The 27,556-nt window shown below is 44.1% G+C and overlaps 1 protein-coding gene across 13 annotated transcripts in view; it reads left to right on the top strand.

Moving 5' to 3' along the window:
* SIK3 (SIK family kinase 3) overlaps positions 1-27,556 on the top strand; it is a 257,920-nt gene that overhangs the window by 217,133 nt on the left and 13,231 nt on the right. For 4 of the 13 annotated variants that reach the window (XM_074015271.1, XM_005579733.4, XM_074015270.1 and 1 more), the window contains 15 exons: positions 6,558-6,676; positions 7,245-7,355; positions 7,600-7,743; positions 8,162-8,239; positions 8,346-8,455; positions 9,567-9,720; positions 9,987-10,142; positions 13,208-13,278; positions 15,515-15,658; positions 19,863-20,013; positions 21,347-21,472; positions 21,748-21,833; positions 22,293-22,402; positions 24,096-24,435; positions 24,995-25,890. In XM_074015271.1, coding sequence (XP_073871372.1) covers positions 6,558-6,676; positions 7,245-7,355; positions 7,600-7,743; positions 8,162-8,239; positions 8,346-8,455; positions 9,567-9,720; positions 9,987-10,142; positions 13,208-13,278; positions 15,515-15,658; positions 19,863-20,013; positions 21,347-21,472; positions 21,748-21,833; positions 22,293-22,402; positions 24,096-24,435; positions 24,995-25,890 — 2,796 coding nt within the window. Of the gene's footprint in view, positions 1-6,557; positions 6,677-7,244; positions 7,356-7,599; positions 7,744-8,161; positions 8,240-8,345; positions 8,456-9,566; positions 9,721-9,986; positions 10,143-13,207; positions 13,279-13,337; positions 13,470-15,514; positions 15,659-16,199; positions 17,186-19,862; positions 20,014-21,346; positions 21,473-21,747; positions 21,834-22,292; positions 22,403-24,095; positions 24,436-24,994; positions 25,891-27,556 lie in introns of those variants that run through there. The other 9 variants (XM_074015274.1, XM_015435751.3, XM_074015273.1 and 6 more) reach the window with 6 other exon arrangements.

Below are 27,556 nucleotides of genomic sequence, written 5' to 3'. Positions count from 1 at the left end.
TTTCCATAGAAACGTGTTTCAGAGATTTAATCGCCAATTTATTTTTGTTTCCTTTTTAGATTTTGAAATTTAGAAAAAATAGAACCCTCTTTGAAGTCAGAATTGTGCCAGAAGTAATTCATTACTGAGAAGTAAACATTTTTAAGAATTTTGTTTAAATTATTGAAAATATAGAACTCTTGGGCTGAGTGCTTTGGAATTACCTTTGAACACACCTACCATTGACAGGACCAAGTACATAAGAAACTAGATCATCCCCTTCTTCTGAGCACCTGTAAGAAGCATGCACTTTCTTGCTTGCAAAAAAGCCTTCCTGTGCCTTCTAGTACACAGATGTCTTCTGTTTCCAGCAGCTCAAAGCAGCTTTATGTGGTCAGAAAGAATCCATGACTCAGTTTCTTCTACGCCATTGCTCACCACAGAGCTGGAAAGGATTGTTTTGCCATGTTCTGTTTTTTGGTGTCACTTGCAGGGTTTCAGGGACAATTGGTTTTCTCTCCTTCATAGGACCAGCCTGAAAAGTCTGATGATCTGGTTTCCTAAATTTTTACCTGTCTCCTCTTATCTTTGATTCTTGACTGGGGAAGCCTGCTGTTTCAAGCCTTCCATCATAGTCTTCATCACCTTGACAACCAGACTATAGAAATAAGTGCTCTACCACAGTGTATTTAATCCTCACCAGCAAAATTATGAACAGGAAAACCCTCCCCGCTTAGTGCTCTCATGTCCCTGCCTCGTCAATCCATCCAACTTGCCATCTCCCCTTAAAGCTGTTTTCCAGCTAGTTCTTGGTCTTTGGACCATCAACTTGCCTGGCCCATTTTGTACTGACCTAGCTTGTGGGTGATTCTGTCATGATGGAACCTGTGGAGATGACATGGCATTTGATCTGTCAGAGGAGAGAATTGTTTTGGTTTGTTTTCATAACCCAGAATACCAATAATGTGTTTATTTTAGGTACCACATAGGTTAAGAGCTCCCGGGAGTAAGACTGACCAGAATTTGTATCCTCTTTGGCCCCTTATTATCTGATCAAATTTCTCAACTTCTCTGATTTTAAATTCCTTTTTCTATAAAATAGAGATAATAGTATTGGGTTGGTTTGTGAAGTAGATGCTTACATTAACTTAAAGGGTTTAGCACTTTGCCTGTCATGTAAATGGTCAATAAATGTTAGTAATTATTAAATAATATTGTTGAATGAATTGCTCTATTAGTCTTTCATTCTCTTCTTCCCTATTTTTTTTACTCTTTTCTATGTATCTTTCTCTCATTTTTGCTGTCTCAGTATGCCAAAGGGACATTAATATTTTCTTTTTTTTTTTTTTTTTGAGACGGAGTCTCGCTCTGTCGCCCAGGCTGGAGTGCAGTGACGTGATGTCCACTCACTGCAAGCTCCGCCTCCCGGGTTCACGCCATTCTCCTGCCTCAGCCTCCAGAGTAGCTGGGACTACAGGCGCCCGCCACTGCGCCCGGCTAATTTTTTGTATTTTTAGTAAAGACAGGATTTCACCGTGTTAGCCAGGATGGTCTCGATCTCCTGACCTTGTGATCCACCCGCCTCAGCCTCCCAAAGTGCTGGGATTACAGGCCTGAGCCACCGTGCCTGGCCGACATTAGTATTTTCAATCAGATCCACAGGGCTTATGGAGAAGACTTATCTCCCAAGAATTGTTTTGGTTTGTTGTAATCACTTAGAGAAATTTGTTTATTATCAAGGACAGAAAAAAAAAAAAAGAAGAAAAAACAATGTTGCTTTCACAGATATAGACTCGCACTGGCAATGTCAACTTAATTCCCATTTTAGGACCCTGCCCATACAGCAGCTCTCTCTCCACAAAGTCATCCAAATGCCTGGCAGCGCAGCAGGGCAGGGCCTGTGCTGAACATCCTCTAGTTAACGTTCTGTTGGCAGATCAGGTTTCATGGGCCCACAGTGACTCTCACTGCGGAGACTGCTTGGCGTCTTGCATGGAGCAGATGAAAGCAGCTCTGAAGGGAAGCTGCTTCTCTGGCACACACAAGCAGAGGAGCGTATTCTTGCATGGCCCAAAGTGGTTCAGTTTCATTTAGCCTCAGAGTCCCTACCTTTTGGGAGGGAGCAAATTATGGGGCCCTTTTATTTATTTATTTATTTTATTATTATTATTATTATTTTTAGAGACGGAGTCTCGCTCTGTCACCCAGGCTGGAGTGCAGTGATGCGATCTCAGCTCGCTGCAAGCTCTGTCTCCCAGGTTCACGCCATTCTCCTTCCTCAGCCACCCGAGTAGCTGGGACTACAGGCGCCCGCCACCACGCCTGGCTAAGTTTTGTATTTTTAGTAGAGACGGGGTTTCACTGTGTTAGCCAGGATGGTCTCGATATCCTGACCTCGTGATCCGCCCACCTCGGCCTTCCAAAGTGCTGGGATTACAGGCATGAGCCACCACACCCGGCCTTATTTTTTATTTTTGAGACAGAATCTTGTTCTGTCACCCAAGCTGGAGTGCAGTGGTGCAATCTTAGTTTACTGCAACCTCTGCCTCCCAGGTTCAAGCAATTCTCGTGCCTCAGCCTCCCGAGTAGCTGGGATTACAGGCATGTACCACCACACCCAGCTAATTTTTGTATTTTTAGTAGAGACAGGGTTTTGCTATGTTGGCCAGGCTGGTCTCGAACTCCTGGCCTCAAGCAATCTGCCCACCTCAGCTTCCCAAAGTGCTGGGATTACAGACGTGAGCCACCATGCCTGGCCAATAGTGCCCTTTTAGACAATAAAATAGAGTACTTCTTGGCATCTGGAAAAGTTGATGTTTTGTTTGACTTGAGAGCTCCATCTTTCTGCGCTTGTAAATTGAATGTCCTGTGGGTGATTGTGTTCTTGGGTTTGAGAGCATCTGTTTCCCTCGTTTTCACCCAGTTTCCATATTTTATGTAGAATGCTGTCTTCAAATCTCATCTGAATTTAATTTCATGAACTACATGACACTTAGGAAATATGAGTTGATGATGATACTCTAGCTTTCTGCATTTTGTCATATTTTCCATCTGTGCCACATATGAAAAATGTTAGATTTCTGTTCCTTGGCACTTTCGATATTATGTAGGATAGTCAAGATTAAAAAGCTCTTGCCCTTGACACTGTAAGAATTGTTTTGGTTCTTAATCTGGGACCTGTAGACATCTGGGGTGTGGGGGATCTGTGCAGGCTTCTTAGGACATCCTTGAGTAGTCTAAAGTTACATGCAAGGTTTTGTGTATAAATTCTTGTGCAGATTTTTTTTTTTTTTTGGAGAATTTTCAAGGCATCCGAGGCCAAATAATGGTTAAGGATGACCAAATAGAGGTTTCAAGATCCTGAAATGAACTAGATATATCTTCTAATTAGGAATTATTATGGTAGTGTTTTTGGTTTGGTTTTTTTGTGTGTGTTTTGCTGTTGTTATTGTTGTTTGCTTTTAAGGAAATTGCCTTGGAAAAAAGTCTGTTTTAAAGCAAGCCTTTAACTGAACACCATTCAGCTTTGGTCATCTTACGCACTAAATGGTGTGTGGAGACCAAAGGAAAACAGGAGAGTGCCATCTAGAGGCCTTAACAACGATTTGGTACTAGCCTTCTCCCTACATAGGGGTCTTTAGCAACTTCCTAAATTAAGAACACTTTTGTCCTCTTAAGTAACTGCAAACCATAAACATGTGTGTCAGTGACATTTATAATCTACACAGGTGCTGCTACAGTTGTGGCTCTAGCCTTACTACTCTGGAAACATTATTAATAAAGCGTAATGTTGTAGATGGCATTTACTTTATTCTGTAGGAATGTAGAAGTCTTTCAGATGTACACTGCATTTGAATATACTTTTAATTGTAAAGCAACAACAAATTGATGCCTGATGTAAGAAATCATTTTGATATAGGAACTTTGTTGTATTAGCTTTTAAAGTTAGAGTAAGTTAAAAATTAAGAGTAATTTATCTTAGTTACTTGTAGTATTCTTTTGAAAACAGTAATATAGAATGGTGTTTGCCAAATGGTATAGAAATTGAAGAGTTGAATTCACCCTAGAAAAGTAGATCAATTTATATCCATGTGGAGATGTATAATAGGGTAGTCAAGAGCGCAGCTTAGAAGTCTCAACTTTGCCATTTCTTTGCCATGTTGAATATGTTAACTTTCAAAATCTTGTTTCTTCTTCATTTATAAGTGGAGCTAATTGTAGTCTCTAAGTTAAGGTTGTTGTGAAGGTTAAATATAATAAAGTTGGTAAGCACAGTGCTTGGTATATCAAAAGTAACTTTTTGTAATAATGTCTTCCTGTTGTTATTTTCACTTACCAGTTTTGTTTTCAGCATGGTTGTGATTAAATAGAAGCAGAAAATTTAAAAACCTATAGAAAATTTTATTTTAAAAAATTTTCACAATTATAATCTCATTTGATTAAATACTCAACAAATATTTATTTATATATTCAGTAGATGTTTATGCAGCTCCTAAGTGGCTAGATATCATAACCATTTTAGGTACTGGAGAGTTGATGCTGGGTACAACAGAAAGAAAGACATGGGCCTTGCATTGCAGTGGAGGAGTCAGACAATAAGTAAATACATAAAAAAGATGGTTTCCCAAAGAAATCATTTGTGTGAAGAAAATTAATGTGGTGTAATAAAGAGTGACTGGAGGTCCATCTTAGAGTAGGTGGTTAAAGAAGAACTTTCTGAGGAAGTGACGTTTAAGCTCTTACCTGAATGACAAGGAGCCAGCCATATGAAGATCTGAGGAGTGGCCATTTCAGCTAAAGGGAAAAAAAAAAAAAAAAAAAAACACACAAAAAAACATGTAAAGGCCATTGGATGGCAGTGTGTTAAACATGTGCAAAAACTAGAAATGTGCATAGTGGCAGGAAACCAGGTCAGAGAGGGAAGTAGGCGACCAGATGCGGTGGCTCACGCCTGTAATCCCAGCACTTTGGGAGGCTGAGGCAAGTGGATCACTTGAGGTCAGGAGTTTGAGACCAGCCTGGTCAACATGGTGAAACTTTGCCTCTACTAAAGATACAAAAATGAGCCGGATGTGGTGGTACAGGCCTGTAATCCCAGCTACTGGGAAGGCTGAGGCAGGAGAATCACATGAACCCAGGAGGCAGAGGTTGCAGTGAGCCGAGATCGTTCCACTGCACTTCATAGCCTGGGTAACAGAGTGAGACTCTGTCTCAAAAAAAAAAAAAAAAAAAAGACAGAGAGAGAAGTAGGAGCCTTATAGACCCAGGACTTTGGATTTCATTCTGAGGGTTATGGGAAGAGATTGGAGAGTAATAGGCAAAGTGGTGATATGCCCAAATTTATGCTTTGGAAACATTCATTTTGCCTGTCTATGGAGAATAGATTGTAATGGAGCAAGAATGGAAGCAGAAAGACCAGGTAGGAGACTTTGGCAGGGTGTAAGTCAGAGATGATGGTGTCTTGGATAAAGATGTTGAATTAATGGTTCAGTGTTGAATTAATGTTGGGGGGTTTGGATTCCCCAACAACTCTGCACCACAGAGGCAGGGTAGCATTGTGGTTAGGAGTACCAGGTGAAGAGCCAGGCTGTCTGGTTTGAAATCTGACTTAATAGCCATGTGACCTTGGACAAGTTGCTTTACCTCTCTGTGCCTAGTTTTTGCTATTCCTAAAATGGGAATAATGATAGTACATTCCTCCTAGGATTGCTGTGTAGATTAAATGAGGATTTGATCATTGTAAAATGCATTAATACTGCTGTTTTGGTATCATCATCTCTGCCTTCATCACAACTGTTACTCTCACATCACCCTCAGTACCCACATTTTATAGATGAGAAAACTTAGAAATAGAGGGTGGTTTTGAAATCAGAATATAAGTTTCTTGATTTTGAATCCATTGTTCTTTCTGCAATATAATCTGTAATATGAACACCCAGAGAAAAATTTCTATTGATCTGAATATCTGTAGCTCACAGCCCAGTTTTAAATACCTATGACTGTTTAAATAACATTGAGAAAATGATAAATAAGGCTAGCTGAATCGCAGGGCATAGGAGAGAAGTAGCCTGTGGCTGTCTCCCCTACACACCTCGTGCCATCAGAAATTCACGTTCCCTAAGTTTTGAAGAAGGGTATTGCACACCTAAGCCAAAAGCATTAGTATGCACATGGTGGTACATTTAGGAGGATAGAACTGAATGTTTTGAGAACCTTGTAAGATACTGAATCTCTTTAGAGGCCATTCTACTCTTCATTACTTGTATTAAATGGGGCCATATACATAATACAAATAAATGAAATCCGTGGATTATCCCCAGACCTTTTCTCGTCAGCCTTTTGGTGGAGGCAGTAACCAGACTCCCACACTTGAGTTTCTTTTTCTCCACCTCTCTCTGCCTTTGCTTAGCCCCTTCTGGTGGCATAAGCAACGGAATAGGTAAGGATCAAAGTGCAAGACAGACAAAATTAGAAGCAGGGAGTTGGAGAGCCTCCCTGCTGGCTTTGCTCCTGGTTCCTCTGCTCCCCTGGTGCCTCCCCTCACCAGAAACTGAAGGCAGGCTGTTTGTCCATTGCAGAATGTGAGCATTTGATCCGCCATATGTTGGTGTTAGACCCCAATAAGCGCCTCTCCATGGAGCAGATCTGCAAGCACAAGTGGATGAAGCTAGGGGACGCCGATCCCAACTTTGACAGGGTGAGCTGGGAACCACTGCTGCAGGGGACTCCTCTGAAAGCTGTTGCAGCCTCCTTTGCATGTGATTGTAATCAGGCCATAACCTGAAAAGGTGGACACTGGGAACAAACTATTATGTAATGCTAAAGCAGCACGTGAAGCAAGCAAGAAGGAATGTAAAACCAGTTAAACTGTTGGAGAATAGTGATCATGGTTCCGTACCATGTGTCCCCAAATTATCATCAATTATCATGTTTTTGGCTTTTGAGATAGTACAGCCTGCAGTTCTGCAGCTTACCTACCATGGGGATGTCGCCTTCCTCTTGTCTTAGTATGCTCAATTCAGTGGCTTCTGTAGCATGCTTTTATTTAAACCACTGTGGCCATCCCAGGTACTCCAGGGAGTTCTGGAAACAGTGAGTTGTTGTCTGTTCACAGCTGATCACTCAGGGCTGTCTTCCTTAGACTTTGTCTGAGGCCAAAAGTATCCCAAGCCAGAGGGCATGGAACAGCTTGGTCATTATATATGCTGTGCCATATTGATGTGGTTAATTGGGGGGTTGACAGCTTCCTCCTTTTTATATTACAGTTAATAGCTGAATGCCAACAACTAAAGGAAGAAAGACAGGTGGACCCCCTGAATGAGGATGTCCTCTTGGCCATGGAGGACATGGGACTGGACAAAGAGCAGACATTGCAGGTATCTCTGATGGAGTGGAGAACAAAGTGGCATGTAGCAGTTCCTCTAACCTGCTTTTTCCATTTTTCTCCTTCTTGGGAACTTGGGCCTTTTTTTTTCCTCCTGTTTTTCTTCCTCTGCCCCTCCCTGGGCCTTGGAAAGAAGGAAAGAAGGTGCTTTGGCTAATGTTATTACTGAAAGGGTTCTGGTCATCAACATGCCATTTCACCAGGGTTTTGTACTCTTTTCCCTTCTCTCTTGGTAGTCATTAAGATCAGATGCCTATGATCACTATAGTGCAATCTACAGCCTGCTGTGTGATCGACATAAGAGACATAAAACCCTGCGTCTCGGAGCACTTCCTAGCATGCCCCGAGCCCTGGCCTTTCAAGCACCAGTCAATATCCAGGTGGGCAATAACTCCAGTGACCTAGTTCAGGACAAGTAACACCAGGGGGGTAAAGGTTAGCTGTTGCTCACTAACCCTAAGTCAAGAGAGTTTCTTGCTCTTCCTTACCTCTGTCTCCTCCCATTTGTCATCTCTTCCTTTGTCAGAGGCCAGTCAAAGATCTGAACCTTTTTTTGACGGAGAGGAGGAATGAGCAAGAATAGTTGTGCCTTTTGTTTTTTTTAAAGAAACAGCAAATCATGAGGCGATGCTATCCTCTCCACAGGATGCTTCCTTGTTGTGACTTCTAAGGGCAGATGAACCAAAGACTTTAGTAATCAGGGAAACATAGACTTTAGCAATCAAGACTACTTGGAAAGACTCATTATTTCTCTCTAGTGTTAAAGGTGTGCGTGTCTATGTATGTACTGCTTTCCAGGCGGAGCAAGCAGGCACCGCTATGAACATCAGCGTTCCCCAGGTGCAGCTCATCAACCCAGAGAACCAAATTGTGGAGGCAAGTAGCAACCTATGGGAGCTGTCAGCTGAAACCACTTTCTTTGCCATCTCCTTGCTTCCCTTCCTTCTCATTTCTAATGCGATGGTATTTCCCTCTACCTCAGCCGGATGGGACACTGAATTTGGACAGTGATGAGGGTGAAGAGCCTTCCCCTGAAGCATTGGTGCGCTATTTGTCAATGAGGAGGCACACAGTGGGCGTGGCTGACCCACGGTGAGTATCTGGCCAACAGCCCTCACTAACACCGGGGCAAAGAATTGTCACCTCACACTCAGTGTCTACCATGGCACGTTTCCTACTATATTGTATCCCCAGAGGAGATCGAATCCAGTGGCCAAGTGGACAAATGATATGCTGTAATTTATGTATGTAGACAATTAAAATTTAAATGACTAAGGATCCAAAATCCAACAGCACAACAGTTTCCCAAAGTGTTTTCCCAAAATAGTCTTTCATGTTATCCCTGATGCCTGCACACTGGAAAATATGGACTGAAGGCCAGCTCACCCCATTTTTGTTCCACGGTTGAAGACTCTCAACTTTAAAATAGCCTTACCTCTTTTCTGGATATTTTCTTTGCTGAGTAGGAAGAGAAGGTTGTGGCAAGAATTCTCCTGAGAGGTCAACTCAGGGCAAAGCTGGTTTTCTTACAAATATCTCTTTTCTCTCAGTGAATTTCCAAAAAAGACTCCCATGCTTGCTGATGTGCTTGCTTTGTGTCTCCTGTTCTCAGCCTATGATCAGACAGGCAATAGGGGAATATTCTGGCTCCACAGACTATGTCAGCTTTAAAGGGGTGGAGCCCTGAGTCGCTCTGTTAGTGGAAAGATGTCTTCCTGTAAAGTATGCTGTAAAACCTACCGTTGTAGCAAGATAGCCCTGTACGTCTAGTACTTATCTGTCCTGTCAGCACTGACGAGAGTGATTGCATTCTTTCCCTGGTGAATCAGTTGCTACTTCAGGCAGCCATTATCTTAGTGGATGGCCCATGTTCTCCAGAAACTTGGTGTTCACCTCCAGGATTTGAAAACCTGAACTGGACTGGTGCCAGTATTTCCTCTTGGCTCAGAGCTGTTGGTTTTACATGAATGGCCAATAACGAATAGCAGTCCCTAGTCCCAAATAGTAAAGGAGCAGAGAGTTAAATTCCACACTTTAGGCTTTTGCTTTGCTTTAGGATCTTAAAGAGAAACATAAATTTAGGAAGAAAATAAATAAAATACAATAAGTTGTACTGAGCACAGCAGTGCCATCAATGTTGGGATATAAGCACTTTTGAGTAAGAATGTTAACCAAACTTCTCTGTCATTCTGTTTTCTATCAGTACGGAAGTTATGGACGATCTGCAGAAGCTCCTACCTGGCTTTCCTGGAGTCAACCCACAGGCTCCATTCCTGCAGGTGGCCCCTAATGTGAACTTCATGCACAACCTGTTGCCTATGCAAAATTTGCAACCAACCGGGCAACTTGAGTACAAGGTACCTAGACACAGGAGAGGGCTGGCTCCAGAAAAAACAAACTTTAGCTTCCTTTGAAAGGCTATAAGGCACCTTCCCTAGGACTGAAGGGTTTCCTTATAGAGAAAGATGATTTCTCTTGCAAAGCAGCTCAGGTGAGAGGGAAGCATCCTTTAGTCTCCATCATGACCCATGACTCCCTTAATTTGCATAGATAAGTGGCTTGCCCCTTTCTCTCCTCCTTCCCCTCATCTCATGGTCCGCCCTCCCCACTCTGTTCCTGGCAGGAGCAGTCCCTCCTACAGCCGCCCACGCTACAACTGTTGAATGGAATGGGCCCCCTTGGCCGGAGGGCATCAGATGGAGGAGCCAACATCCAACTGCATGCCCAGCAGCTGCTGAAGCGCCCACGGGGACCCTCTCCGCTTGTCACCATGACACCAGTGAGTAGCAGCACACAGCCCAATTCACTGTCGCAGAGGGTTTTGATAAAAAGGTTGTGAGCCTAGGGTTGGGAACCCAGGGCCAACCTACGTGTCTGAATTTCCTCTTTCTCCAAACTTAGGATACTCCAGCCCATTTTCTTCAGGCCAGTAGACTTTTCCACACTTTGTTTTTGGAGAACTTACTTACTTAGCCAAGTTATTTCTACATTGAACTTTGCTCCTGGAGAGCTTTTTCCTCAATGGGCGCTCACAGGTACCTGGTTAAGTCCAGCTGCACTCCTGCCAGCTTGGGGCAGGTAGCAGCCTAACTCAGAGCCTTCTCCCAGCAACCTTTCCCTGCCAGAAGGCCAAAGTGCCCTTAAATTAATTGGTTTCTAGACTGGCTTCTAAAATTGCCTTTTCACTAACACTTTCTCCATTGATAAACACACCTCACATTTTTGGCATAACCTGGATCACTTAATGATTTGCTCCCACAGCTCTAGCCTAGTCAGTTATCTTAGTCACATCTCCTTCATATGATAGTCACATTCAGAGATTTCTTTTCTCCCCTGGGTTCTGTTTATTTCTGGTTATTTTCCTGTTAGAGGTCATTCATTCATTCGTTTATTCACCTCCATCTCATAGTACCATAAGATTGGGTAATAACTATATCCGTCACCCTTGGAGATGTTTTAAGGGCAGTGCTGCTTTGAGGACCCTTTTCCCTCCTTTATTCCATCATGGGTTAATCCCTTGTAAAATACAGTAAAAGGGAATCATTAGAAAAATGAAAATGTAAACACATATAAAATACAAGGCTAAATTTTTTATCGAGTTCAACAGACAAAATTACTCTGTTAAATTGCTAGAAGTATCTCTTTATTTATTTTTTTAAATTGCTAAAAGTTTCTGAAAGCCTTTTGTTGATTTCTGTACTTACCTTATCATGAATTAGTAACAAAACGGTTTGTGGGCATGGGTCCGTGGACCACACTTTCATGAATGAAGGAATTAGTATCACAGCCCTTGGCATCATGGACAAGATCAACACATGTGAAGTATTTGAATAATAGTAGCAGATCATATGTGATTAAGTACCACAGTAATAACATGGAAAATGAGGTGGCAGAGGCATTCAGAGATGGGCAAGACAGGTTTGGAAGGATCATGGTCAGCTTTATAGGAGGTGGGGTGACTTACTATGTCTACTGTAACTTTTTGCCAAGGTCACTAACAAGTTCTTATTGATAAATCCAGTGGACATTTTTAACCTTTTATCTTTTTGGATGTCCCAACTGTATTAATCACTGTTGACTTCTTTTTTTCTTTGAAATATTTTCTGTTCTTGGTGTCTGTGGCACCACATTCTCTGTTTTCCCCCGCCTCTCCTTTTCACATTTCCTTTCTGCTTGTTCCTTGAAGTTGGCAAAACCCAGAGTTTTATCCTAGGCCCTGTTCCCATGTCCTTTTATGTACTCCCTCTGGATGAGTTTGTCCACACCCGTAATTTCAGTTACCGTCTGATTCTCCAGCCCAGAATGCTCTTCTGAGTTCTATGCATATGTATACATGACTGCCTACGGGATAGATTTAGTTGGTTATTCCACAAGTATTCACACCTGTAATTCAACATGTCCCAAATGAACTTACCATGACTCTGTGAAACCTGTTCCTCCCCTTGGGTGACAGTGAATGGCACTGTCAGTTTCTGGGTTACACAAGCTAGGGATGTGAATTTTATCTTTAACTCTTCCCTCTCTTATTCCCCATATCAAGTCAGTTATCCAGTGCCTGTGAATGAAAGATCTTACTTCTCCACTTTCCTTTCCTTAAGTCACTGTCATCCATTGCATAGATGAACACCATGGCATCCTAACTGACTTCCTTGCTTCCAGTCGTGTCCCCTGATCCCTGCCACCAGCCCTTTTCACACCACGGCTAGAGGAAACTAGCTCTTGCAAATATAAATCTTTATAACACCATGCCCCTGCTTAAAATCCTTTAGTGATTCACCACTGTTCTTCCTCAAACTTTAGTGTGTTATTCAAGGCCATTTATCACTGGCCACAGCGTTCCTCTCCTGCCTCATCTACAGCCACTTCCTGCCTCACCCTGTTCACTCCACCCTTGTAGAACTGTGGTAAGGGATCCAGGAACCCTGCGAGCTTTCAAACAAAATTATTCCAGGAGGGTTTTGTTTTGTTTTGTAATTATCCATTTTGTAAAATGCTCTTTTATAATAATTGAAGTGTGATTTTTGTTCTAGTGGCTGAGGCATGGTGATTATGTGGGCACCCAGGCTATGGGTAGCTAGCAAGGATGCAGATGGGAAAGTCACAGTGATACATGCATCTTGGTGGTTCTCATTTCACTTACATGTTTTGGCGAGTAACAACTATTTTAAAGCATTGAATTCAAACTACACAATTGTATCTTATGGACTAAAATGTAATTTCAATAATTCACTATGCTTTCCTGGAGTTAAGACATTTAAACTCTGGAAATCACATTAATATGAAAAACAGGTCAAGTCCTAGACATTTCAGGTAAACAGTCTTCTGTATTTTTGGGTCCTCAAACACCTACAGGACTTCTCTTTTCTTCAGCCTAGAAGTCTGTAATCCTGTCCCTCTTTGCCTGACCAGCTCCTGTGCATCCTTCAGGTTCCTGCTAGGTACCACCTCCTCCAGGATGCCCTCCTTAATTCCCAAGCACCCCCATTAGAAGACTTGATCATGTTATTTTGTAATTGTTTACTTGTCTCTATCCTCTACTAGACTGTAAAATGAGGGCAAAGTCTATATCTGTAAATTCACATTTTATCCTGTAATAGTAAGCATTTGTTAGATTAATTAATGAATGAATGAAGATAAGTAAGAGGAAGAAATTCTAATTAGTATTAACTAAGCAAGGTAAAAATGGGAAAATAGATATATGAGAATCCTATATAACCCAGGGGTCCTAGAAAAGTTCTGTAAATAAGAAAGTTAACAGAAAGTCCTGCCCCAAGCCCAGTTATTAGAATAAGAGGCATTACAGAATAAGCTGCCACCTTGAGCTTTTCCTTCCTGTCTCTTCAGGCAGTGCCAGCAGTTACCCCTGTGGACGAGGAGAGCTCAGATGGGGAGCCAGATCAGGAAGCTGTGCAGAGGTAATGTGACATCTGGCAGTGCTTGCAGAAGTCCTTGGGCAGGCTCCCCCTGCAACCAGCGAAAGGTCACCTCTGCCCAAGGAGGTGGCACAGTGCAGCTTCAACATTTGTGTGGTCTCTTTGCTCAAGCCAGATGGCATGTTCCACCCCACATGGAAGTAACAGAAGACTACCCAGAAAATGTCATTTCTGTAAGCACCATTGGAAGTCCCCTAAGTGACAGCAATAACCATAAGAACTTTTTCTTTCCTCCCTCCTCCTTCCTTGTCCCCTGCCTTCATATTGCAACTCTGATAGTATTCACAAGGCACAAAGCCTGCTCCTACCTGCCAAGAACTGTTTACTGAAAAGGAATTGGAGATGTGGGATGACAGTGATCCTAGCTAGTCTGGCCATGGACCTCTGGCATGGACTCTTCCTATCCAGGAGAATGAATACCTCTTGTACTGTTTGCTGTGTGCTTCCTCCACCCCCTTGTACCAACAAAGATATTGAAAAAGAGAATATGGGATTCGGGCCAGGGACAGATGCAAATATCCATTGTTTACAGAACCTTATTAAGAGATGCCTAATTCACAGAGAATGGCAGTGACCATCAGGCATGCTGTACTGTTGTTTTGGCCTCAGTTCCATTAGCCCTGGTCCTCAGCTCCATGCATGCCCCCTTGTGGGAGTTGATTTTCTGATTATCCGGGGAGGGGGTTTCACCAGAATCCAGCATGTATTTTCCCAGAAATACAGGTGTTCTTCTATATGTTTTTTCCTTTGAGGGAAGTTGAAATAAAATGGTTTTCATGGGCTTTTGGGGGAACTTTGGGTGTCTTTATCAAATGGTTACTAAAACACTAATGGCTTACTCTTTGGCAAGTTCACATAACACTAATTACTCTACAGTCTGTTAACTGATGTTAGCTTAAAGGGGCAAGATAGTTAAGAATGAAATGAGACCATTTTTTAAGAACCTGACAGTTGCTGGGTAGGACGCTCATCCTACCCCCAGTAGCTCTGTATGAGAGCAGCTATTCAGAAAGCAGCTGGTCCTATGTGGAAAGAAAACCATGGCAAACAGGGGTGTTGGCAGGTGGGCCAGCTCCTTCTACAGCTTGGCCAATAGAAGGAAAATTGTAGTAACTTTTTTTTCCCTTGATGCTGTTGTTTCTAAAGTTTGCTGATAAGAGGGTGTATAAGGTTACAAATGGGCCCTACTGGGTCATGAAGAAATGAGAAATCAGGAAATTTACTGCCTTTCTACCTTAAAAGCGACAGCAATATTTTATCTTCTTTATCTTAGACTTTCCTTCCTCCAGGTCCACCTTCTTTCTTCGTTAGACCAACATTTCAAGGGTATGATGCCCATCAGTTTTGATATAATAAAAAAGATATAGTGCCTCTTTCATTCATGCCTCCAGAAGAGCAGCAGCGGTGGAGGATGTCATCCACCAGACAAAGAGGGACAATAGCTTATTGATGGTATTGACTAAGTGCTGGGTCTGAAAGATCTTCCGAATAAAAGCCATCAGCTTGGGAACTCTTCGTCTTTTGAGATTCTTCTGTTTTTATTTTTTCCTTGCTTTTCTCCTCCCTAACTAAACATTTCATGTGGTTTTATTTCTTCATCCTCTACAGAATGTTGGTTCCCCAAGGACAACATCAGTTTTTTCTTCTCTGATGATTGAGTTATAGTCACCAAGCGAGAGGGGAAGGGTGGTTTTGGAATTCATTTATCCTCAAATGGAAGGATCAGGTTTCTGTGACCTGTAGTGAAGAAAGTCTCAAACCTGGAGCCTATGAGATCAAGAGACATGCACAGAGTCCTTCTGAATATCTCCCCAGATTCATCTCTAGGAATAGTCCTTAGGGCTCATTTCCTTTGACTTGTATTTTGGAAATTTGGAGGGAAAAGATGAATAAATTAACATGGAGAAAATAAATTCTTCTACCGAGTAGAATGAAGCAAGGAATAGTGATCTGATCTTTGTGAGCTAGATCTACTTTCTCTCTTCTCTTCAATGGCTATTCTTAGGTACAAAATTCAGCCACTTCATTGTCAAGCCAACTTTTGTTGGCCAGTTAGACATGTTTCACTTCCATCCAGTCAGGGATCTGTTTGCCATCAAGCCCTTCGTGAGCTCTGGCACTATCTCATTGAGTGCTTTGGATTAACTTCTAATGCTTCTTGTGGAGGAATATTCCTGTCTGTCTTTTTTACTATGAAATGTGCTCCTGCTTGTTGCAGGTACTTGGCAAATAGGTCCAAAAGACATACACTGGCCATGACCAACCCTACAGCTGAGATCCCACCGGACCTACAACGGCAGCTAGGACAGCAGCCTTTCCGTTCCCGGGTCTGGCCTCCTCACCTGGTACCTGATCAGCATCGGTGAGTAGCCACATGAGCTGTGCGAGCTCCTTGAGGCTCATCGGACAGGCACCCTTCTGATTAGTCTCACAGCGACGGTGACTAGCATCGTGGCTTTAAATAGAAGCCAGCTGTCATCCTGAACTCACATCTTCTCAGCTCCTTGCAGTAAGCAACGCACAGGGCAAAGGTTTTTTACGGTGCCCTGGAGCAATGCGAGATTCCTCTCTCCCATTGCCTTGCAGACCTGTTTATTGTCTGCATTTGATTCCCCTGATTCTAGATGTTGATTCATAGATAAAATTGAACTTGAGACCTGCGAGAAAGTGAAACTCTCAGAAGGCCACCTGGAAACAGGAAGATTTCTAGCCATATCGATAGACTTGACCTTTAATAATCCATCACCTTCAAAAGAATGAGCATTTCATATCGTGTTACCATTGAACCGCCAGCCTGGAAATGAAGACAAAACCCCTTGTGAATAGTAGAGCAGAGATCCTCTTGAGTGATGTATTTAAGAGGTCATTCTTTCCATATTCTGATGGCAAAAATCTTTTGCTAGGTTCGGTTATGGTTATAATCCATTCTCTTGAAGAAATAAAAGCAAGTTTAACCTTCCTGACCAAGAAAACTTCATTGACTCCAAGTAAGCCTGGAAGCAGCTGCGGAATGACACTTTGCTAGTTGAAGAAGATGATTATCTTCTGTGAATACCTTGATGACTAAAAATCTCAGTCTTGTCCACTCCAAAGCTATCCCCAAGCTCATGGCCCACATATTCAAAGCCACCACCAGTTGCTAGAGCATATTTTATTTCTGTCTTTTGGGGAAGACAGTGAAAAGCAGCCTTGGGAAGGTTGAAAAGCAATCAGATTCCAAGGAAATTAGGTTTATATATGTATTGTTATGAAATCTTGCAGCCAGCTCGCACTGGCAAGCTTGACACAATTTTTTTATTGAGGCTGGTTACCCATTTGGTATCAACATAATCAGCAGAGGCAAGTGAACTCTGAGCAGACTGAGACATAATTAGTGCCACGTTGGAACCCTAAAAGAAGGAAGATAAGCTTTCATAAATGACTATGAATAACTTGGTAAAAATGGTCTGTTAGGAGTAGCAAGAATGACTATTCTCAAATAAAACTCTGATGGCACAGAAAGACAGGCTTTTTCTAATGAAAATCTCGCAGGACCTACAGTGTTCATGCACACTAAAGAGCACTTTGAGGCCGGGCGCGGTGGCTCACGCCTGTAATCCCAGCACTTTGGGAGGCCAAGGCGGGCGGATCATAAGGTCAGGAGTTCGAGACCAGCCTGGCCAATATGGTGAAACCCCGTCTCTACTAAAAATACAATAATTACCCGGGCATGGTGGTGGGCGCCTGTAGTCCCAGCTACTTGGGAAGCTGAGGCAGGAGAATTGCTTGAACCTGGGAAGCGGATGTTGCAGTGAGCTGAGATCGCGCCACTGCACTCTAGCCTGAGCGACAGAGTGAGACTCCGTCTCAATAAATAAATAAATAAATAATAAAGAGCACTTTGAGTGATTACTGGAGAGCTCCCTTTTCCTCCCCTATCCGTTTCCTGTGATTTCTCATAACTTCGAGCTCTACACTGGTATCTAATACACCCTTCATTCGTTCTTTTCTCCTCATCTCCATCTTCCCTTCCTCCACAGCCTGACACTTAAGTTTTGCCCTTATCCGAGTCTGTTGTTTAGCTGAAGTCCTTTAGGTATCCTTGTTGAATTCTAGGTGTTCCTCAGGAGGTCTTTTTAAGAGGGGAACATGAGGATCATCACATTTCCAGAGTCGGGCTTTATCACAGACCCTATATCCTGTTGACATTTGTTACTCAAGGAGGACCACACTGGCCCACAGCTCTGTCTGTGTGATAGCCACCCTGCCTAGAGTCATTGTCAAGGCCTTGCCTGCTGGAAATCTGTCTGCTGTCTGTTTTCATGTGAACCTTTTTGGTGTTTTGAGGGTTGCCTGTGGCCAAGCCTATTTGAATTGGAAGAAAATGAATGTTTTATGAGTGGCAAATTGCATAAGATGGGGCATTTGTGCAAACCCAGCATGTCTTGATGGGATCACTATACAAATACGCAACAAAAGAGATGAAAGCCAGTCTTCAGGGGAAAGCAGAAATTTTCCAAGGCTGTAAAACATGGAATATGGGTGGCCTGGATGGGTTCTTGCATCCCTTTCATTTTCTGGAGGAATTTATTAAAGAACAGTATTTATAGCTATCCTTCTGGGGTAGAAGAGATGAAGTTCAACATGGAAACAGAAGAGGGGTCTGATCAACCTTTTCATTTCTGGAAATGTGTAATTTAAGGTTAAAAATGTTTTAAAAAGTGTAACTAAAAAAATTTTTTAAACTAACGCAAGATAGATTTTATCAAGGTGGGGAACCAAGTCCCTCTTTGAAGAGTATAGTGTGGGAGTATCAGCCTAATGCGAGGCCATCCTGAATTTGAGTGTGATTGCAAATAAAAATAAAATCAAACACAATTGCTACTTATCAGTGCTTCTCAAATGAGCAACTACATCAGAACGGTTCCTCTGAGGTTACTGTGCTGGACTGACCTGGGTATCAGTCTCTTCACAACCTGAGCTTCTGAAAAAGCCATGAAATACCTGGACCTGGGATTTTCTCTGATGGGAGAGAATGATTTTTGTGCAGAAAGACTGTATTGGCTGCTTGAAGAACATGGCTTTCTGAGGGGATCAGAAACGTGTCCATTATCAGAAAACGTTGAAAGCGTAGGAGTCAAATTTTAGGAGAAAATAGTACTTGCTTGCTTTAACTCAACCTGAAGTAGAAACAGAAATGACAAGTTATAAGGAAATGCTTCTGAACACAGCCTTCACGATCCCTGTTCCTGGATTGTGGCCCCCCAGAGTCATTTGTTTTTTGTGTTACTGAAACAAATACATGTTCGTGCTCATTTCATTAGCTCACTACTGGGTCAAGCCTCGGGTAGAGTCTGAAACAAAAGCCATCATTAGCAAAGAGAGGGTAAAAGGCTTTCACCTGCTGCCAGAACTCTCTGGATACCTCTGCATGGTCATTAGATTCCTCCTGGTCCCGCACTCTCTGCACTGTATTTGAACTCACTTGTTAACCTGCTTCCTGAGCTGTGGTTCTGCTTCAGTCCCAAATGAATCACTGGCAAGGTGGCACATCATTTCATCCAAAGTTCAGTGTAATGGCATCTCTGCCCTGGACATGAAACCCTGATCCTTTCCATCTGCTACTGGAATGCTGCTGCCTTGGCAGTCTTTTATCTGCTTACCTCAGCCCATAAACATCTCTTTCTGATCATCAGGTCACAAGTGTAGGTGTTAGCTTCTAACCCCGATGCTGTCTTAGGCATTCCTTATCAATAGCGTGTTCTTTCTTTCTGTGAGATTCTGGCTGTGTTCTGGTTGAGCAGTGGGGTCTCTGAAGGTAATCCATGGGATTCCTCTCTCATTAGGAGGTTGAGCGAGTGCTGCTGCTCAGCAGTGGGGTCTTTGAAGGTAATCCATGTGACTCCTCTTTCATTAGGAGGTTGAGCGAGTGCTGCTGCTCTGAGAAGTCAATTTTCACAGTAGGTGACCTTATTTTTGTTGACCAGGTACGTGCAGGATCTCAAGGCCCACATTCCTTAAGAATTTGCTGTCTCCATCCCAGCATCAGAAGTCTTCATTTTCCCCCACCCCAATCACCACCTTCTATTTTCTAGCACAGAACCTGTGAGTTCCAGGCCAGACCTTTGACCACAAAACTGACCGTTGTTTCCCTTTGGCCGTACGGAAATTATTGCTCAGGAAAAACTTTGGCTCAAATGGTGAATTTAAGGTTTCTAAAGGCACTAGATAGACACATGATTATAAAAGTAAGAGCTTCTGTATGGCCTGGCCTGGAGGATATTGAGAAGCTTTTCTCTCTGGCCTAGTATATTTATAAGAACTGGATGTACTTGATCTCAGGACCTCACCAGGCTTGGAAAGTAAGCCAACCAAAGGTAAGTAGAGATGGAAGATGTACACCTGGAGCCCTCTAAAGGGAAGCAGGCTAGGGAAACGACCGATGTCTGGAAATGTCATGAAAGTGGAATATGCAGGGCTACCTGGGCAGCCAGCGGTCTTTATGTTCGTCTGGAACAGCAGTCCCTGTGTGATTTGGTCAAAGCCCCTGAGTCCTAGCCTCTAACCTTCTCTTCCCATGTATTCAGCTCTACCTACAAGGACTCCAACACTCTGCACCTCCCTACGGAGCGTTTCTCCCCTGTGCGCCGGTTCTCAGATGGGGCTGCGAGCATCCAGGCCTTCAAAGCTCACCTGGAAAAAATGAGCAACAACAGCAGCATCAAACAGCTGCAGCAGGTAATGGAAGAGGTGGCAGCCATCCCTGGAGGAGCATGGGTGACAGAGGCCAGGATTGCAGGAGGACTGGGGTGGTAAACGTACCCCTTTTATGTCAGCAACATTGCAGTTTTATAGGTTAAAAAGGTATAGCTTTCTGGGCCTGGCGTGGTGGATCCCGCCTATAATCCCAGCACACTGGGAGGCCGACATGGGAGGATTGCTTGAGCCCAGGAGTTCTAGACCAGCTTAGGCAACATGACAAACCCTTTCTCCAAAAAAAAATTAAAAACTAGCATAGTCCCAGCTACTCGGGAGGCTGAGGTGGGAGGATCACTTCAACCTGGGAGGTAGAGGTTGTAGTGAGCTAAGATCGCACCCCTGCACTCCAGCCTGGCGACAAAGCAAGACTCTGCCTTAAAAGAAAAAGAAAGTATAGCTTTCTAATGCACTTTCTTTACTTTGTGTTATGTACAGCGCTCCCCAGTATCAAACTTCCTTCCCCCATGAAGGGACTAAATTTTTCTCCCATCTCTAGTTCATTGGAAAGGAATTTCTGGGCTTGGGATTTTGTGTGTGTGTGTTTTTTGTGTTTTTTTTTTTTTGTTTTGAGACTGAGTCTCGCTGTGTCATCCAGGCTAGAGTGCAGTGGCACAATCTCGGCTCACTGCAACGTCCCCCTCCTGGGTTCTAGAGATTCTCCTGCCTCATCATCTTGGGTAGCTGGGACTACAGGCACCTGCCACCACGCCAACTAATTTTTGTATTTTTAGTAGAGACATGGTTTCACCATGTTGACCAGGCTGTCTCGAACTTCTGACCTCAGGTGATCCGCCTCTTTCGGCCTCCTAAAGTGCTAGGATTACAGGCGTGAGCCATCGTGTACCCCTGGCACTCCCCTCATGATTTAGAATGCTGGGTCTTGATTAAACCTGCTGTACATTGTTACCACCTGGCATTCTCCCCAGGTGGTACAGAATGGCACTCTCAGAGGAAGGAAACATACCTCTATATGTGTCTATACTATAAAGATTCTATGAAGAGCCAATTTCCTTTCTGCGTTCCTGATGACCAAGCTTCCAATGGCATATGCTTTGTACACAGATTTCACATTGGACACTTGTACTCATACAGAGGCCATCCTTGATGTTTTCCATTCATTCATACAGAACAGGATGTGAATCTATTTAGTGTACCAGATACTTATATAAATGAGTTAATTGCTCATCAAGGACACTGTTCTCTTGCGGCTCTTTCTGCCCATAAGACCTTGGGGGCAGATCTGCATCTGCTGAAATCACTGCATGGGGTGGGTCTAGCTGCATCCCATCTGTATTAACTACTTTCCCTTCAGGAGTGTGAGCAGCTGCAGAAGATGTACGGGGGGCAGATTGATGAAAGAACCCTGGAAAAGACCCAGCAGCAGCATATGTTATACCAGCAGGAGCAGCACCATCAAATTCTCCAGCAACAAATTCAAGTAGGCTCTCACTCTTTGCTTTCTCCAACTTGTTTGGAGTTTGCTTTCAGGCTGATTTGCCTATGCATTTTGGAGGAGACCACTCAGCGCAAAGTGGATTTGAGTTCTATTTGTGGTTGACATGTTTTAATAAAGGTGATCAGATCTTCTGGTGAACAACACAAGCATAAATCTGAGACACAGATAGTTCTTTCTGTTTCTTCCCTTCCTGGGAATAGCTCTGAGTAATCTTCAAGCTCGCAATAATTTTTTTCCTTTCCCCATATATGTTTTAGGATTCTATCTGTCCTCCTCAGCCATCTCCACCTCTTCAGGCTGCATGTGAGAATCAGCCAGCCCTCCTCACCCACCAGCTCCAGAGGTATGAATCATTTTGTGTTGTGCCTAAGCCATTGTCTCCATAGCATGGTACCTTTGGCTTGACTTACTGGGAGATACGGACTGACTTGAGCATTCATCTTGCAAGAATCTATTTGAAAAGAAGAGAAACCAGTGTGAATTTCAGGAACCTTCTTGAAATCCCAACTTCCTGTGCCACTTCATTTCCTTAGCCCCATGAGCAAAGTAATCTGATATCTAATACAGGAGGCCAGACATAGGCCCACAATGAACTCTGCCATTTTGGCTGGGAAGTTTGGTCAAACAAGATGTAGACAGGTTTTAAATAGACTGTGGTGGATGGCTTATGTATATTTTTCCAACATGAAGGCTTATCAAAGTAAAAAAATAGTTTTCACTTATATATGTTATATGGCTGAAATGTAAGATTGTACTGTCACCTTAGGAAGCTTCTTTGTGTATCTCTTTTGTTATTTTTAAGGTTAAGGATTCAGCCTTCAAGCCCACCCCCCAACCACCCCAACAACCATCTCTTCAGGCAGCCCAGTAATAGTCCTCCCCCCATGAGCAGTGCCATGATCCAGCCTCACGGTGAGTGGAGAGGTTCAGACCAAACAGTTCATTATATGCCACATGGGAAAAAATGATGGTCTCAGTTTTGAGTACCATAAACCATTTGAAAGGCAGAATAACATAGTATTCAGGGGTATGGGCTCTAGAGCCAAGCTGCTTTGGTTTGCATCCTGGTTTCATCAGTTTCTTAGCTGTTAACCCTTGGGTAAGTTAACTTGACTTCTTGAATTAGTCCATTTTCACACTGCTATAAAGAACTGACTGAGACTAGGTAATTTATAAAGGAAAGAAGTTTAATTGACTCATATTTCCATGTGGCTGGGGAGGCCTCAGCAAACTTACAATCATGGCCGAAGGAGAAGCAAGGCTTGTCTTTCATGGTGGCAGGAGAGAGACTGCACAGGGGAAAGTGCCAGAAACTTATCAAACAACCAGCTCTCGAGAATTCCCTCATTATCATGAGAACAGCATGGAGGAAACCGCCCTGTGATCCAGTCACCTCCCACCAGGTCCCTCCTTTGACACATGGGGACTATACTTCAAGATGAGATTTGGGTGGGTACACAGAGCCAAACCATATTACTTCTCAAATGTCAACTGAGGATAATTATGGTACAGTATGTAGATAAATGTAAAACACTTGGAACAGTCTCTGGCACAAAATAGTTCTCAATAAAGGTTAACTATTATTAGTGTTTTTAATAAAACCTCCAGCCCTACCAAATAAAAAGCAGCTACCAGAACCTTCCTTATAGTCACGCTTCCATTTGGCTGTCTGCTATGCACGTGGGCCCCTCTCTTGTGGGTGTATAGATGGGAGTGAAGATAAGTATACCGTGACTGTGAGTCTTCAGAGGTCAGGCGTCTTAGGATCTCTTGAGTAACACTCCCCAAGCTACGTCCCTAGTCAGTCTCCCTAGGATCCTTGAGAAGAGTCTGAATTGGCCTCTAGGACCTTCCTACTTAAAGTGGGGTCCTCCAGCCACCAACATTGGGAGAAAAAGCAAGATCTCAGGTCGTATTCCAGACCTGTTAAGAGTTTTTTTGTTTTTTGTTTTTTGTTTTTTTGAGATGGAGTCTCACCCTGTCACCCAGGCTGGAGTGCAGTGGTGTGATCTTGGCTCACTGCAACCTCCGCCTCCGGGTTCAAATGATTCTCCTGCCTCAGCCTCCCAAGTAGCTGGGATTACAGGCGCCCGCCACCACACCCAGCTAATTTTTGTATTTTTAGTAGAGATGGGATTTCACTATGGTGGCCAGGCTGGTCTTGAACTCCTGACCTCAGGTGACCCACCCACCTTGGCCTCCCAAAGTACTGGGATTACAGGCATGAGCCACCACGCCCAGCCTAGAGTCTGCATTTTTAACCAGATACCAGGCCATTTGTGTGCACGCGAAAGTTCAAGAAGCACTGCCTAGATCCGAGTTACCCCAAGAATAATCCATGGACCCGCTTTTAGGGGAACTTGTTGGAAACACAAATTCTTGGGGGCCCATCTGACCTACTGAATCAGAGTTTGAAACATAGTTATATAGATAGGGCCCAGGAATCTTCTGTTTAACGAGTTCTCCAGACTTGTCTTGTGCACACTGCAGTTTGAGAAGCACTGTTTGAGCTGGTATGTGGTTTGAGTATCCTCATTGGCTCTCATTACTCCTGGCTGGCTGGTGACCTGGGCACTTGGTCACTCTGAGGTTCCTTTCTCTCCAGGAGCTGCATCTTCCTCCCAGTTTCAAGGCTTACCTTCCCGCAGTGCAATCTTTCAGCAGCAGCCTGAGAACTCTTCCTCTCCTCCCAACGTGGCACTAACCTGCTTGGGTATGCAGCAGCCTGCTCAGTCACAGCAGGTCACCATCCAAGTCCAAGAGCCTGCTGACATGCTCAGCAACATGCCAGGTACAGCTGCAGGCTCCAGTGGGCGGGGCATCTCCATCAGCCCCAGTGCCAGTCAGATGCAGATGCAGCACCGTACGAGCCTGATGGCCACCCTCAGCTATGGGCACCGTCCCTTGTCCAAGCAGCTGAGTGCTGACAGTGCAGAGGCTCACAGGTAAGACCGCCTAACGTCACCCAGCCATCTACGCATGGATCCAGGTGGGAGCAAGCCCCTTAGCAGAGTGAAAGGAAAGGAGGGAAGGAGAATAGGCCTGACTAGGCTGTGCTCTTGTTTCACGCCTTCTAAAATCAGGATGGTGGGTGTAGGATGAACTTGTCTGCTTTTTATTGACCCAGGGTTAAAATTCTAATGAGGCTGAGGTGGAAAATGGGAAAGCTACCTTATTATTGCTTGCAAAGAAGAAAATGGCCTATTAGAGGAATGTATAAAAATGTCAGTTCCCCTTTTCTTGAAGGGAACATCTTGAAGTTGCTTCCTTCGAGATGAGCTAGATCTATTACCCACGCAGTGCCCTCAGTCCCTTGGAGGTTACTGGACAAGCCAATAATGGAATAAATAGGGACAATGCATACATTTGCCACTTCTCTGTCACACCACAGTTCTCTGTACCAGTGGGCTCTCCCTACTGAGGAGGAGGAGGAGGGGCTGTTCCCTGGGAAGTCTAGGACTTGTTACATGGATGTCTGGTACTCACTCCCTTTTGTGTCTGCAGCTTGAACGTGAATCGGTTCTCCCCTGCTAACTACGACCAGGCGCATTTACACCCCCATCTGTTTTCGGACCAGTCCCGGGGTTCCCCCAGCAGCTACAGCCCTTCAACAGGAGTGGGGTTCTCTCCAACCCAAGCCCTGAAAGTCCCTCCACTTGACCAGTTCCCCACCTTCCCTCCCAGTGCACATCAGCAGCCGCCACACTATACCACATCGGCACTACAGCAGGCCCTGCTGTCTCCCACACCACCAGACTATGCAAGACACCAGCAGGTACCCCACATCCTTCAAGGACTGCTGTCTCCCCGACATTCGCTCACCGGCCACTCGGACATCCGGCTGCCCCCAGCAGAGTTTGCACAGCTCATTAAAAGGCAGCAGCAACAACGGCAGCAGCAGCAGCAGCAGCAACAGCAGCAACAGCAAGAATACCAGGAACTGTTCAGGCACATGAACCAAGGGGATGCGGGGAGTCTGGCTCCCAGCCTTGCGGGACAGAGCATGACAGAGCGCCAGGCTTTATCCTATCAAAATGCTGACTCTTATCACCATCACACCAGCCCCCAGCATCTGCTACAAATCAGGGCACAAGAATGTATCTCACAGGCTTCCTCAGCCACCCCGCCCCACGGGTATGCTCATCAGCCGGCACTGATGCATTCAGAGAGCATGGAGGAGGACTGCTCGTGTGAGGGGGCCAAGGATGGCTTCCCAGACAGTAAGAGTTCAAGTACATTGACCAAAGGTTGCCATGACAGCCCTTTGCTCTTGAGTACCGGTGGACCTGGGGACCCTGAATCTTTGCTAGGAACTGTGAGTCATGCCCAGGAATTGGGGATACATCCCTATGGTCATCAGCCGACTGTTGCATTCAGTAAAAATAAGGTGCCCAGCAGAGGTAAGTGTCTCCTTACAGTGGAAGTCCTGGGCCAGTCTGCCCTCATCCACTGACTCAGTAATGTTACCTTTTTTCAGCTAGTATTCTGTGTTCCTAAGAAAAGAATTTCTGAGAAGAGCTTCAGGACCTTCTTGGGGAGAAGCATGTAGGAAGTGGGCATTGGTGGGCTAGGGCTCCATTTTCAAAATCAAAGGACCATGACACAAAATTAGCACTTAGTCAATAAGATAGATGATCTGTTTCCCTTATTCATACCCCAGTTTCCTGGAGCCCAGACATTCTTGACTGCCATCAAAAGAGCTAACTTTAACTTTGCAATAGAAAAAAGTCAGCCAAACATAATTTAGTGTAAATAGTGCGGGAACAAGAGTCAAAGCACCTTAATTCTGCTCTTGCAGCTATCATGTATGTGATAACTTAGTCATTTAAACCCTCTGATTCTGATTTTCCTCGTCTGTGAAGAAGGTGCGGAGGAACAATGGAGTATCTTAGAGTATCTGTGGAGATGAAAACATGTATATATGTGTTTGTTTCTATGTAATGTTTGTGTGAGAGAGAGAAAGAGGCACATTCAGATGATCTGAAGTGTATGATTTCAGTGCATAAACGTGAGGTATTATTACTCTGGTCGTTTTATTAGTGAGCTAAATGCGGAATATTACAGCATCATAAAGGGGCCCCATTATTTCATTTTGTACCACTTTATAATTAATGAGGATATTCATTCTCATTCTGAAGGAGATCAGGATTACACTCAGTAAGTTATACTTAGAAAATATAGTTCTGTTAGCATCATAGCATTCATCCTAGACAAAACCAGGAATCTTGCAATTTACCACTCCTCACCATTGCCGTCCAAAGGAATAAAAAGCAATTTATCTGTAAACCGTACGACCCTGAGACTGAGCAGTTTCTTCCACCCTTCCCTCCCTGGAACTGCCTGCGTCTCCTGCCCTGTCCTTTAAAGGCAATGCTGAAAACTCAGCCCCAAGGGGAATTCGGTCCTGTGGCACAGAGCAGCAGAGAAGGCCTTGCTGTAAAGTGGTTTCTGTGAAAAAGCCTTGGTGGTGCCAGGTTATACTTACTATGCACTCTTAGGGAGGGAACTGTTGCCTGAAATGCCAATTCAAGCCTGACCTTTTGAACAGGTGGGTGTCATCCAGCTCAGAGGCTGGCCCCAGTGAGATGTATTGTGTCCACCTGTGGCTGCTGTAGTCTTAGTGGACATAGGAGGGTGGGAGCTTTCAGAACCAGGTCATAGGTAGAATCGTTAACAGACCTGAGGGTATTTAGGATTGGGAGGAAAAACTAAGAGAAACACCACACTTGTTAGTTGGAAAAAGGGATCAGACTTTTCTGGGTTCATATTACGGGGCAGAACCAAGATCAAGATAGAAGTTGCGGCCGGGCGCAGTGTCTCAAGCCTGTAATCCCAGCACTTTGGGAGGCCGAGGCGGGCGGATCACGAGGTCAGGAGATTGAGACCATCCTGGCTAACACGGTGAAACCCCGTCTCTACTAAAAAATACAAAAAAAAACTAGCCGGGCGAGGTGGCGGGCGCCTGTAGTCCCAGCTAGTCGGGAGGCTGAGGCAGAAGAATGGCGTAAACCCGGGAGGTGGAGCTTGCAGTGAGCTGAGATCCGGCCACTGCACTCCAGCTTGGGC

The sequence above is a fragment of the Macaca fascicularis genome, chromosome 14 (assembly GCF_037993035.2).
Source record: "Macaca fascicularis isolate 582-1 chromosome 14, T2T-MFA8v1.1".
In the NCBI taxonomy this organism is placed as follows: Eukaryota; Metazoa; Chordata; class Mammalia; order Primates; family Cercopithecidae; genus Macaca; species Macaca fascicularis.
This window is presented reverse-complemented; position numbering and strand designations above follow the sequence as displayed.